At 50.6% G+C, this 13,884-nt stretch overlaps 1 protein-coding gene across 3 annotated transcripts in view; it reads left to right on the top strand.

Annotated features, from left to right (window-relative positions):
- The window catches only part of SSBP3 (single stranded DNA binding protein 3), a 151,831-nt gene that overhangs the window by 125,474 nt on the left and 12,473 nt on the right, over nucleotides 1-13,884 (top strand). Inside the window, exons 6-9 of one of the 3 annotated variants that reach the window (XM_072649552.1) lie at nucleotides 4,057-4,137; nucleotides 5,008-5,067; nucleotides 10,660-10,726; nucleotides 10,846-10,922. In XM_072649552.1, coding sequence (XP_072505653.1) covers nucleotides 4,057-4,137; nucleotides 5,008-5,067; nucleotides 10,660-10,726; nucleotides 10,846-10,922 — 285 coding nt within the window. The remainder of the gene's footprint in view (nucleotides 1-4,056; nucleotides 4,138-5,007; nucleotides 5,068-10,659; nucleotides 10,727-10,845; nucleotides 10,923-13,884) is intronic. The other 2 variants (XM_072649553.1, XM_072649554.1) reach the window with 2 other exon arrangements.

Here is a 13,884-nt window from a genome sequence, read left to right as displayed (position 1 = left end):
GAAATTCTCTGAAGGATAGTCTGTGATTCTCTCATAGTCCTTACCTCATTAATGTTGCAGTGAATTAAAACAGAATTTGGGGTCCAAGGACCTGGGTTCAAATCCTAGTTCTCCTGCATACCTGTGTAACCTTGCCTCAGTTTCCTCATCTGTAAAATGAAGACATTTAAATGACTATGCCCTACAGACCCTCCCATCTCCAAATCTATGATTCCATGATTCCCAGAATTGGAATATTGTAGTGCACTTGACCAATATGTTCTCTTAGGACTTTGGAGACATGGCCAGTCACAGCCAGAAGGGGCCTCCAAGTACAGAACGTCAGAAGGAAACTGAGAATGGCGAAGGATGGCTGGGAAGGAAGGAGCCTCTGATTTTATTACTGGGAAAGATAATACAGTTGCATGGCTCTTCAGGTTTGACTTCCTACCAGCCTTATGTAGCAGGGAGGATAGAAATGATCACGTGTGTGCACACACGTGCACACAGACACATGCATCATAAAGGAACATTCATGAGTATCCAAGGCTAATGAACCTTCTAGCTGAACAGGACTTTGAAAGATCTTGTCAAAGAGAAACAACTTGGTTCAATAAAAGATCCCGTGACTCGAAGACCAAGACCTGAGTTTGAGTGCCAGTTCCAAAATCTACTACCTGTCTGTGACCTTGGGCAGATCATTAACCTCCCTGAGCTTACATTTCTTCATTCTTGGGTTCCGCTACTTCCCAGGTGTCATGTGCTAAGAGCTGTCCAGCTGCGGGAGGGGCTATGGTTGTCAACATTGAACCCTCAGCCCTTGTAAGTGTCCAGTGTCAGCGTAGAGCTCACACATTCTGCCAGGGAGACTCTGCTGGGGATTCCTACCCTGGGTGTTGTCATTCCATCCCATAGCATTTATTAAGCACCTATTCTAAAGATCCAAAGATGACACTGTGATACTGTGTGGCCTTGGACAACCCATCCTCCATGGCTCTCAGTTTCTTCATCTGTACAGTGACGGCATTGGACTGTGTAACCCCTGAAGCTCCTGTGAGCTTATGTTAAAGCAGTCCCTATCCTCACAGTCTTCCAAATCCTAAGGGGTGGGTTGAGAAGTCTTGACTTTATGGGCCAGTGTTGATGTGGAAAAATGTGGGGAGTCATCAGAGGAGTACTTAGAATGAACTTAGACCATCAAAGGGAGAAGAGACAAACTGTCCCAGCTGGAGGGGCACCTTCTGGGGACCTCAACCTCCCAGCAAGGTCCATTCAATGAACATTTGGCAGTTTGATGAAGATGCTTCTGTCCCTCAGAGTGGAAAAGCTCTTCTTTCAGTTCAGAGCCAGGGCTGGTGCTGGTCACCCCTTGATCTGAGAGTGGTGTCTCCCCTTGGGCTGGCTGTAGTCACCCACAGGGCCAGTGCTGGTCACCTCCTGGCCATCCTCGCTCACCCTGGAGGTTGGCAGCAGCACACTGCTGCCAAGAGTGTGTTTGCTCAAGGTGTTGGGAGGCCCAAGCAGAAACTTGCTGGCTGGGCCAACCAAACGCTGCTTTCCCTCGCTTTTAATCATTGTAGCTGGACCTCCCCGGAAACCTTCCCTGCCTCCCTGGCGCTCTTTTTTCTTCTTTTGGGTTGGTTTTAAATTATCTTGTTTACATTACACCCAAGTTTCCGCTGTACAAAAGACTTGCAGGTGCAAATATGTCCTGCCTTCATTAACTTCCCCTCCCTTTCTAATTTATGTGATTTCAATTTTCCTTCCCTGTACTGTTAATTAGGGGACCCTCTAATCAGTGCCATTATCTCAGTGGTGTTCATGTTTACGAAAGCTGCTAAACAAATGCTTGCAAAATTGCTAAATGGCTAATTAATGTCTGTTAATTAAGAAAATTGCTCATGGTAACAAACCGTGCTGGCAGCCGCTAGAAAGGCGCACACTTGTTGAAATTAGTAACATGGCAGGTAGGGGAACATCTGCTCTGAGGCTCGTCTCTGACGGGAGCGAGGGAAGACCGTGTGCATGCGTGTGTGTGGGCGCGAGAGCGCGCTGAGGGAACGAGCCTGAGCTTTGGCTCCTTCCCTTGCCCTCCAGCGCTCTGCACTCAGACCCTGCTCACTCCCTGGCCCCTCCTGTCTTTCCTCTTCATTCCTCCCACATCAGAGGGGGCAGTTGGACAGATGGGCCTGTTGGGGTCCTTCTGACTCCTTGCAGTCACTGCTCGGGTGTCTCTTCTAGTTCTCACCCACCATCTTCTATAGACTTGGGCCCCTTGGACATCTGGCGGCTGGTGTCTTGACACTGGTATGAAGCCAAGAGTGCTGGTCCTGGGTTCCGATCCTGTCTGCTGTTTAATTATTCTTCTCCTCTTCCCCCCACCCATACACACACCTTTCTGGATCTGTTTCCCTCTATCCAGAGGGTTGTCCTGTTGTGACTCAGAACTCTGGCATGAAAATTCTATTTTCACAATTCACCAAAGGAGTTCCCAGTGCTGCGATAATGGGAGGGTGATCCCTGAGTCCATGGCATGATAGCATCTTATCCCTTAGAAGTCCCCTCAGTCCAGAAGGCATCAAGAGTTTGAATCCTCTGTCAAACACTTGCCAAATGTGTGACCCTGGGTGAGTCACACCATCTGTCTGCCTCAGTTTTCTTACCTATAAAATGGGGGTGAGAATTATAACTTCTGCCTCCCAGGATTTTTGTGAGGATAACACACCATGTGGAAAGTGCTTCACCAGCCTTAAGCCATGACGTGACTATCAGCCAGTCAGGGGGCCTGGGATGAATGACATCTCCTGTCTGTGTCTCAGTTTCCTCATCTGTAAAATGAGCAGTCAGACTAGATGACCTCCACATTTCTCTCTCTCTCTGCCTTTCATTCCCTCCTTTAATGCTGGTGCCTTTCCTATTTCCTCTGTACTTTATCAGCCAGTTATCCAGTCTAGAACTTGATTGGACATAGTGGTTTGTATATCATTTTCTTCCTCCCCCCCCACGCCCCAGCTCCCAGAGAGGGTGGACTGTCTTTTGCCTTCCTGTATATTTTCAGCACTTAATGACCATTTACTAACACCACACACACACACACACTTTGAATAACAAGATTCCCCTGACTTTGCTTGGGGAGCTGAGACCCCTTCTGGGGCCATCTGCAGAGATGGCATCCTCCACGGTGCTGGTGCCAAACTGGGGCTTGGCCTCTGAGCTCAGCGTGCCCACATCCCTCATTGGCCGTCCCAAAATATGACTTCAGGGCCTACTGCTCTGTAGGCAGGGGAATGGACCAGAACTAGGGGTGAAGCAGGGAAGAAGGAAAGGGAGAGGAGAAATCCGTACAGGGAGATCGTGGTACTTCTTTGCCTCCATCCTGAGTGAGTGTAATGGGCAAAGACAGGCCTTTGGTGGTTTCCATGGGCAGTTCATCTTGGAAAGGTGAGTGCTGCCGTAAGACAGGCCCCCCTAATTCATTAGGGTAAATTTATGGGGGGGAGCAGGAGGAGCTGGTCTTTGGGGAAAAGCAACCCAGCCTGAGGACTCGATCTCGATTTCTAGGGGGTGGAAATCAGGACCATCTCCACCCCACCACCCAAAAAAAGGGTCCAGTTTTGTAAGTAAGGGGGCCAGTCCGGGTTCGGACCATGTGTCTCTGTCTGTCTCTTCCCTCCCTGTCTCCGAGTCTCACCCAAGGTATTGGTCATGGCAAACTCGGAAAAGGCTGTTTCCTGGGACAGTTTCCCCCCGTTACGGTTTGAACAGTGTGCTTGGTCTGTTTTCTTTCGATTGCTTGGTTTTTATCTGTTTTTTAAATCCTTTATTAATGTATTTGTCAACCTTGATTTTATTTCTTTTTCCCTGTTAACGGCCAGCGAGCTGGTGATCTTAACGAACAGAACGAGCCCCCGCCACTCACCTTCCCCCGCCACACAGAGCCCACACGTGCCCCACCCTCCAGCTCCCCGACCCCCTTTTGGTTGTCTTTTTTTCCTTTGTTTTGTTTTCATTAAGCTTTTTTCTGCGCTTCTCCATGTGCTATGATCTATAACCTCCTTCTACTGTCTGACCTCGCAGGGTCCTCCGGGTTCCCAGCCCTCGCCCCACGCACAGCCTGCACCACACAATGCTAACAGCATGATGGGACCCCACAGTCAGGTAACGGACACTGTAGCTCTGCCCAGGGCGCCTGGGGAGTCAAGAAACAAGCCAATGAAAGCACCGGGTTTTCCCCCATCCCACCGAGATTTGCTCCTTTGAGAACAATTAGACTTGACCAAGAAGACTTGATAGGAGTTAGCATCTCCCCTCCTCGGCCTTCCTGCCAGCTCCCCCACCCCCAGCCTTGTCGGGGACCCCTCCCCAGGCTGCTGTTGTACTCCCCCCCACCCTGTGTGTTTTCTCACTCCCTTTTTGGGGGTGGGTCCCCCTTTCAGCTGCCTATGCTGGCCTCTCCTCCGCGCTCCCCCGCCCCCGCTCAGAAAGCTTCCCTGTGGACTCCTTTCGCAGTAGGCTGTCCCATTGTGCCCCCTGCCCCCCACCCCTGTTCCCGGTGGTTCTCATGTGTTCGTATGTATGTGCGCGTGCGCGTGCGTGTTTGGCTTCATTTGCGGGTTTTCGACTTTCATTTCGATTTGGTTTTTTGATTTTTTAAAGACCTTTTTTTATTTTTGCTTTTATGTTTTTTTGCCCTCGCCAAGGGTAGCAGAGGGTCTCCCCCTCTGAGCCTCTGCCCCTAGCCCCACTCCCACACCATCCTTAGCCATCTGTTCTTGAGGCCAGTCTCCAGGCCCAGGAGAATGAAGCCTTAGGGCCCAGCAGGCTGGAGCCGAAGATCCACCTTCTCTTTGACGTATGTGACAGTATTCCCCCACCCACACCCCCCTCCAAGTGAAAAAGAAAGTGAGGAGGGAGGTGTTGCCAGCCCGCCATAGCCCGGGCCTGCTGGACTTTGTGCAGTGAGCGGCTTCTGTTGGTCCGTGTGCTCTGAGTGCAGGCTGTCACTGAATCCATTTCCTGTAATTACAGCCCTTTATGTCACCTCGATATGCAGGCGGCCCCAGGCCCCCCATCAGAATGGGAAACCAGGTACGTACCGTACCTTCCTTTGCCTCCTTTCTGTCGCTTGCTGGGGTGGTGGTTGTGGTGACGGTGAGAAGGCTGGGGCCCCCTGTGGTGTGGAGGGAAGGGAGCACCCACGCGCGTCAGGGGAGTCAGCCCTCCCAGGAGCTCCGAGAAGGGGTCACCTGGACCATGGCCCTTATTTTACAGATGGAGAAAATGAGCCCCAAAAAGGAGGAACAATTGATAGGTCAGAGATCTAGGACTAGGAGGCACTTGGTGGTCATCTGGTCCATCTCCTTTATCTTACCGAGGAAGAGACTGAGGCTTTTAGAAACAGATTTAGAGCTGAAGAAGAACGTGGTGATCTCCCTTCATTTTCCTTTCTTCATATTCCCAGTGTTCACCCCCTATCCATCTGGCACATAGTAGGTGCTTAATAGAAACAGACTCTCAGAGAGGGTAAGTGAAGCACAAAGTGAACCCTTGAGATCATCGAAACCAGAGTTTCTTTAATTGTTTTGTCTTAAGACCCTTTTACGGTCTTAATCTTAAACTAAATCTTAGAAAAAAAATCTTAAAAATTACTGAGAGTCCCCCCCCCCCCCCCCAAGCTTTTCCTTTCTTTAATACAAAAAATAGCAACAGGTATGGGTACGTATAATTTACCATTAGAAATAAAATATCTCAACAGTATTAGGAAAATAGTCTGGACTTCACAGACTCCCCCGAAAGGACTCCTGCACTATACTTGGAAAACTCCCTTTTTTTACAGATGAGGAAACTGAGGCCCAGAGAGGTTTGGCTGGATTCACACACTACTGAATGTCAGGCCCGGGCTTCAGAGCCAGGTTTTTTGACCCAGAATCCACTGCTTCTGTTGTTTTAGAGGGGAGGATACAGAGGACAAGGGACCTGGCCCTGGGTCCCCCAGTGAATGTATTGGTTTGATTTCTCTCTCTCTCTCTCTCTCTCTCTCTCTCTCTCTCTGTCACCCTCTCCACACTCCCTCCTCCCTCTCTGGCATTAATACTTCCATTCTGTGGTGCTTGATGGACACCCTGAAGGTCATCTAGTTCAGCCTCTGCATTGTATTAAACCTGGTAGAGCCCTTAGAGGCTATGGGGAGCCCATCCCCTTTCATTTACAGGTCAGGAAACTGAGACTCAGAGGTGGGGGGGGATTTCAGAATCTCAAGGCCACCTAAGTCTGTCAGGGTCCTGATTGGTGATCCATTTCTCTGGCCCCTGCATCCCCCAGAACAAAGTATGATGGTGGTCCAGCAGAGAGCCTTGGGGCCACCTTTTACCTGCAGAACTATAAAGCCTTTTGCCTTGGAAACAGTGTGGAGTGGTAGCTCGAGCTTTGAGTGTGGAGTTAGTGGAAGGAAGGCCTGGGTTCAAACCCTGCCTCTGATACTGTATGACTAGCCGCTTAACTTCCCTCACTGAACTTCTGTTTTCTCATCTGTAAAATGGGGGGAGGGAAGGTGTTAGACTAGATTTTACAACCCTCGGGAAGAGAATGAGAGCTCCCCTCTGAAATAAGAAATGGGGGATTTGGTGGAAATTTGATAAGTAGACCCTCCATATCCTAAGTGGCCATTCTTAAGGGCAGTGTCTTTTTGGCTCCAACATTCGTTCCAGAGCTCCCTGGGTCCCACCCCTGCCCACACACCCCTCTGTGCTCAGGAGCAGCTTCTGAATGTTTCCAGCCCCCACGGATCCCAGGGCCAAAGTCACTGGGGAAATGCCTTGGTGGGTTGTGTTTGGAGCAGGTAATTGTATTTTCCTTTTGACAGCTTTTTCATTGATTTCATAATGACTTTTTATAGAGTAAATGAGTAAAGTGGTACCTAGCCTTGCCACAACTGATAACATCTCCTGATCCCATGGATTGGGGGTCCTCCTGTCCAACCCTCTCATTGACAGAGGAGGTAACTGAGACCCATGGAGTTAGGGGATTCACCCAACGTCTCAGAGCAGTAGGATTTGAACCCAGGTTCTTGGGGGTCTAGCATCTAGCCCATCCCTCTTTACCAGCTGACTCCAGCAAGCCTGGGGGTGTAGGAAGGCTTCTCTGAAGGAGATCCTGGGGCTTCATATTGCAAGAAGGCTTCCAGGAGAGCTGGCCCATAGGAAAGCAGGCACTCCCAAACCAAATTCACTAGGCAGATGTCAGGACTGGAGCCCAAGCTCTTAATTCATCATCTAGGTACTACAGTATAGGACCACAGACCTGTAGGTAGAAGGGATCTCAAATATCCCTCGTTTCTCAGGGGACACCAAGGCCCCGAGAGATGAAGGAAACTTGCCCAGGCTTCCACAGGTGGCAAGCATCAGAGGCAGAATTCAAACCCAGCTCCTCTGACTACAAGAATCAGAAAACCTGGCCATGTCACTTAAGGTAGATCATTTCCTCTATCTTTAGGCCTTACTTTCTTCATCCGTAAAATGAAGGACTTGGGCCCAGAACACCCCGAGGACCCTCCCCACTCTGAACAACACTTAATGTACCAATTTTGGCCAGAAGGAAGGAGGTGGCCAAAGGGCAGATGCTGAGCTTCCCATTACTGGGGGTATTCCAGGAGAGGCCAGGGGATGACAACTTCTGTAAAGGAATCTTCTGTTCAGATTGAAGGTGAATTCCGTGGCCTCTGAGACTGGGGGCTTTCCTCCCCCCCCACTCCACTTCCCTCTGTCTTGCTCCCCACCTTCCTTACTTTCCACTCACCACAAGTGGTCTTCCCAGGGGCAGGTGGGCAGGAAGTGTCCCCAACTTTGGAGAAGTGCCCTCTCTCTTAGAAATTACTGGACAGGAAATTTAACAATTTAATTTTATTTAGCAATTAAATCCAAGCAAGAGCCAGTCCCTGGGATGCCTTCAAAGCCAGGTTTCTCCCTTCAGTTTGTCCCTTACTTTCTCTATCTCCTTCACTCCCTTTTCTTCCTACCTTTAAAGCCAAGAAAATAGATTTAAAAAAGAAAAATCTTCAGGTTACCTGCATTTCCCACCCAGAGAACCAACCCTCATCCCCTAAATTCCCAAGAGCCTCCCTCCCCGCCCCACTGTGCCTGGTCTCCCTCCATTCTCTCACAGATGGTCCTTTTGGGAGAGTATAGAGGCCTGTGACCTCGGACAGGCCCAGAGCCTGTTAGAGACCGTGCCTCCCCTCAGAACTAGGGGACCTGAGTGTACAGATGATAGAACTAGATGGAACCTCAGAAAAATGCACTCAGTACCCAGTGTCTGGCACCTAGTGAGTGCTTAATGTTTACTGAACTGGGTGTCAGAGCTGAGAGGAGCCAGCTGGCTACGTATCGGCACCTTATAGGTTGATCCAGGTATCTAAGCAATATGCTTTAGATTGAAATCTATGTATTAAGCACCTACTATATGCAAAAAAACCTACTTTTTGGTATGTCAGAATATTGTATATCATTATAATACGTAGCTGTGATGTGATCCACATATAATAGGTACCTGATCCACGCTTATTGATTCATTTTCTATTTCGTTCAACAAACATTAAGTATCTCCTAAGGACTGAGCACCAGCTAGCACTGGAGATACAAAGGCAGGAAGTGAAACCATCCTCTTCCCTCTGGTTTAGCCTGAGGAGACAATATGGTACGTCTAGGAATGATCATGAAGCCCGAAGAAAGCTGGGGTATGAGGAGGGCAGGGAAAGCTGCTTCCAAGCTTATAATGTTAAGGAAGCCAGGGGTGCTCCAGAAGCCAAGTGAGAGGGCGGAGGTATCCTGGGCAAGGGACAACCACAGACACTGCCCTGCTATTCAGCCTCCAGGGAATGGGGCCTGGCACCCTTGGGCCACCACCTCTTTGCAAGAGGGGACAGTTTTTCTCCTTTTCCATGTTCTTGCACCCCCAGGCTTCCAATTTATCTTAGGGTAGAAAGTCAGAAGCTTTGGGTGGGCACCAACTCTTGTCCTCAGAGCCTTACTTTCCTCATCTGTAAAATGGAAATTATCGCACTACTCCCTAATTGCCTGGGAAGCTCTTTATCAGTCGTTAACATTATTTTTAATTTATTCGGACACATTACAGCTGAGAGGTCTTTGGACCCCTGTGAACAGCACCTGACAGGGGTTCCCCAGTATCTTTACCAGAGCTGTTTGATGTGGCTACTTTGATAGGAATCCCATTGTGGGGGGAGATGATGGTGCTCTTGGCAGGAGTCAATCCCCAGGCATTTATTAAGCACCTGCCATGTGCCAGGCACTAGGCATGGGGATACAAGTCTGAAGAAAGAAACAATTGGCATGCCATAGGAGGAAGAACTTCTTGACCGTGTGTGGTATTGTGGAACAGAGGCTGAAGCTGGAAGCAGGGAGTTCAAAGCCTGCATCTCCCATTGCCCACCTTCCTGATGTTGGACAGATAACTAAATACTAAACTTCAGGGTGCCTGAAATAAAATGGGAAGGGCAGCTAGGCGGTGCTGTAGAGCACCGGCCTGGATTCAGGAGGACCCAAGTTCAAATTTAGCCTCAGACACTTACCAGCCATGTGACCCTGGGCAAGTCACTGCACCCAGCTGCCTCCAAAGAAAAGAAAAGAGGGGTCCAGCTAAATAAGGCCTCTGAGGTCCCTTCCAGCATCTTAGGAATCAGAGCTGTCTGTCCCTCAGTGCAACACGGTGCTTTAAGTTCCCCCTCTGTGGAGGTCTCCCAAGTAGGGAGAGTGGGCACCACTTGTTGAGGCATTGACTGGATCAGAGGCTTCAAAACACTGCTGCTTGGACTTGGGCCTTAAAGCTTCCTTAAAGGCCCTAGGATCAACGATCCTAGGGATGGAGCTGCTGAAAGGGAGGGGTCAGGAGTCAGTCCCTCACCTAAGCAGGAGCTTCCTGAGTTCTAATCCTGACTTGGTTTGGAGAATGACCACAGAGAGGTCTGCTTAGTCCTCCCTTAGGTTTTTCCCCATAAAGTGGAATCCCTCTGTGCCAGGAGACTGAACTCTGGCGGGGATGCAATTTTAACCACCTGGTCACTGGTGCGGGATGTGGCCTTCTAGTCCCCACACAGCACCAGGTGGAAGAGCCCAGAAATTTTTAGAAATGACTGGGCCAATATGAGTAAGATACTCACAGCCCCCACATCTCCCACTCTCTCCTCAAGGTTAGGTGGGATGAGGGAGTGGTCTGAAGCCAGAGCCCAGAGGAGACACCTGCCCATCCAGGGCAATAAAGCAGATCTAGCCTGACACCATAGGACACTGATCTTATCCTTGCCAATGCTAGAGTGCCTCTTTTTTGAAGAGGGGATCAAGTGGTCCAAGCTTCAGGGTGCCAGCTGTCCCAAAAAGGCTGGCTTAGCCCCTTGGCGGAACCATGCTTCCCTCCTGCCTGGGTCTCAGTTTCCTTTCTGTCAAATGAGACTTTGGACTGGCTTGTGTCTGAGGTTCCTCCCAACCTGAGTCAATGCACCTAAAATGGGAGGGACCAGGAAAAGAACCCCTGGCAGCTAGAAGCTCCCCGGGGAGACAGGCCAGCTGTTTGTGCTGACTTGGAGCTTCTGGATGCCATTAGTGCAGTCACTGGGGTCCCCTGCCCCCGGGTCACTTCCTCCCCCTGTTTTGCATCTCCTGTCTCTTTCAGCCCCCCGGAGGAGTTCCCGGCACACAGCCATTACTGCCCAACTCAATGGACCCGACGCGACAACAAGGTATGGCCAGCTGGGAGCATCCAGTGGGGATGCCAGGGAGGAGACACTGCCACTACACGCCCTGACAGCGGGCTGATTGTCCCCTCTTAATGCCCCATGTTCTTTCTTTTCTCTTACAGGACACCCCAACATGGGAGGCTCAATGCAAAGAATGAACCCCCCACGAGGAATGGGACCGATGGGTCCTGGCCCACAGGTAACCTTCTAGCCCCACCACATCTCATTAACTGAAGCAGAAGCAGAAGATGCCCAGGGGGGCCTCAGCTGTCTCCCCAAGAGTGGAGCCAGGTTTCTAGGGATTGCCTGCAGTCTAGGCCAGAGAACAGAAGGGATTTGGGTAGAGACAGAAATCAGTCATGGCAGTGGGTGTGATGGAAGGCCGCTAGGAAGCTCCTGCCTGTCTTCCTTCTGCCAGAATCTGTTGGCACCTCCCAGCCTCCCTCAGGCTGGAAGCTGCAGGAGGGGGCAACTCTCCCCTGTGGGCTCTGGGAGCTTCTGTCTCCCATTTGAGCTTTTCCAGGCCAAGCCTTGCTGGCCACTGCTTGGGCCTTGCACCTGCCTTCCCGGGGGAGCTGGGAATCAGTCTCCTTGTGTCTCCTCATGGATGCATCTCGTCTGTTTAGAGGCAGGCAGTATCTCCAGCTCTGCCTGCGGCAAGTCAAGTTCCCTGCCTAGGGCTCAAGCTTTAGTGGTGGTGGTGAGGGTTGGTGAAGGGGTCATTACTATTATTGCCCTGGAGAACTCTTTTTAAAAAGGTTTTATAGATGCCAGTTTTATGGTTTGTATACCCCTTTGAGTAACATTGTACATCCCCAACCCCCAGCATTTTGCAGAAGGGGAAACTGAGGCACAGAGTGGGGAATCATCCTTCCCAGAAGATAGCTCTTCTTGAAGAGCTGTAAAAGTAATAACTTCTCTTGTTCAGTTGTGTCGGACTCTCCGTGACCTCATTTGGGGTTTTTTCGGCAAAGACGCTGGAGGTTTGCCATTTCCCTCTCCAGCTCATTTTACAGAAGCAGAACTTAGGGCAAACAGAGTGAAGTGATTTGGCTGAGGTCACACAACTAGTAAGTGTCTGAGGCTGGATTTGAACTCAGAAAGATGAGTCTTCCTGACTCTCACTTTATCCATTGGGCCACCATGGCTTAGAACTAAGGGTTCTGAGTTCAAGTCCTTCCTGTCACCTTGGGAAAGTCAGTCTCTCTAAGTGGGCCTCCATTTCCTTATCAGTAAAATAAGAATTTAGGTCATATGCAGAGCCCCTCCACTTCTAAATCTGTAATCCTTTGGCCTGGGTTCTTGCCCACATCCGTTCTGTGACCTTGGGTCTCCTCCTTCTCTGGTCCTGTTTTTTCATGTGTAAAGTAAGGGTACTAGAAGCAGGTTTGGAGCTCGTTAAGGGTCTGAAGCCTCTCTAGAGAATGTCTTCAGTTCACTTCCATTCATTCCCCACCCCCCCTCCATTTTGGCTGGGTCATCTAAACTGGTCTGTCCTTTGCCTCTAAGAGAAAGTGGGCAAGGGTGTGGTTTTATGAAGGAGTGGATGTTTTCATTTCCCCGTCCCCAGCAAAGCAGCTTCTAAGCTAAGGATGATGGAGGAGACCCCAAACAGGGCCAGCCTCCTTAGCTCTCCTTCCTGGTGGTCCAGGGTGTGTCCTCTTTAGCCCAGAACCTACTTCAGCACACGAAAAGACCCCAGATTTCATCCGTGGGGCCCCTTAGGGGAGAGCCCTCTTCACTTGCTGGAGCCAAAATGCCTTCTTCCCCTTGGGCCTACGGCTGTCCCACCTTGCTGGGCCTGTACATGATGGGACAGCTTTCCATCTGCTCTGGCCTTAAAGGAAGATCTCTCTGTGCCCAGGGAGGTGTCAGAGCAGACCTTGGGAGGAAATCCTCTGACCGCCGTGGAAACTTTAAATGCTCCCGCACACTCTGGTCCTTTTACAGGATGGAGAGTGTCCTCAGCTATGACTGGAGGTGCTCCAGAGAGTAAGGGGAAGACCCAGGGCTGGAAGGGCCTGAGGCAGTCTCAGTCCAGTTCTTTTCATTTTACAGACAAGGAAACTAAGGGCCAAAGAGTTAAAGAGAAACTAGGATCGCAGGCGTAGAGAAATCAGCTGACTGAAGATTCACCCTCACATGCTCTGACTGCAAGTCAGACTCTTCACAACATGACACCACCGTCTTAGAAAAAGTAGTCTTTAGGTTAGCAGTTATCCTGCAGTTGGGCTGAGCATGTGTGATAATTCCCAGAAGCCTCTGGGTGTCCTGAGGCTTCCAGTGTTTGGGAGGGTGTGTGTGTCCATGTCCATGTCCATCCAGAGGAGAGAGGGAGAGCCATAGATGGTTTGCAGCTGCCAGAGATTCAAATCCATGCAGACTGACACCGCCCCCCCCCCCCCCCCAGACACATTTGCCCTGGGGACATCCAGGTTCCCAGGCTCCTCAGTACACATCCCCAGGCCCCATATAACACAATAGGAAAGGGCCCAACCAGGAGCGTGGCTTGACCCAGGTCACGCAGGCCATTGGTGGCCAGACCAAAAATGTACCAAGCCCCTCCTGTGAGCCCAGGGACCCTGTTCCACCACACACACTGTAGTCTTTCATGGACCGCCTTCCTTTGGGGTACTTGGCGGGAGTCTCCAAGGCCTGTCTGAGGCTGGCAAAGTGGGGATGGACCAGGGAAAGGGATCTCCGGGAAGCCTTGGTGCTGCTTCATGCCCCCTGGAGCATGCGGCAGTGTTAGAGTCATTTGATGGCAAAACGCCCTCTCGAAGAAGAAGCCTCCTCGCAGGGACCTTTGGCAACAAGGCCTTAGTCATCTGGGTCAGAGATAAAACCAGAGTGCTTAGAGATTCCAAATCGGATTGTCACGTCCTGGAGGTCACCTTCCACTTCACCAACCCTCCCCTGAAGCAGAAATCTGCCCGAGGACAGGATCCCCCAAGAACTGGCCTGAAGACCCTCCTCCAGGGATGGAAAGGCTTTGGACCACCTGGCACACCAAACATACATCTGTTGCTCTGCCAGCTGAACCCTCAGGCCAAGAAGTCTCATCCCTTGTCCAGGAGTGGGCGCTTTGGATACCTAAAGACAGCTATAGTGCTCCTCCCCACCAACATAGAGAAATGGGCCTGGAATGGGCCATCTCCCCC

This window comes from Notamacropus eugenii, chromosome 2, assembly GCF_028372415.1.
Source record: "Notamacropus eugenii isolate mMacEug1 chromosome 2, mMacEug1.pri_v2, whole genome shotgun sequence".
NCBI classification, from domain to species: Eukaryota; Metazoa; Chordata; class Mammalia; order Diprotodontia; family Macropodidae; genus Notamacropus; species Notamacropus eugenii.
Note: the sequence above shows the minus strand (reverse complement) of the source record. Positions and strands in the feature narration are given on the sequence as shown.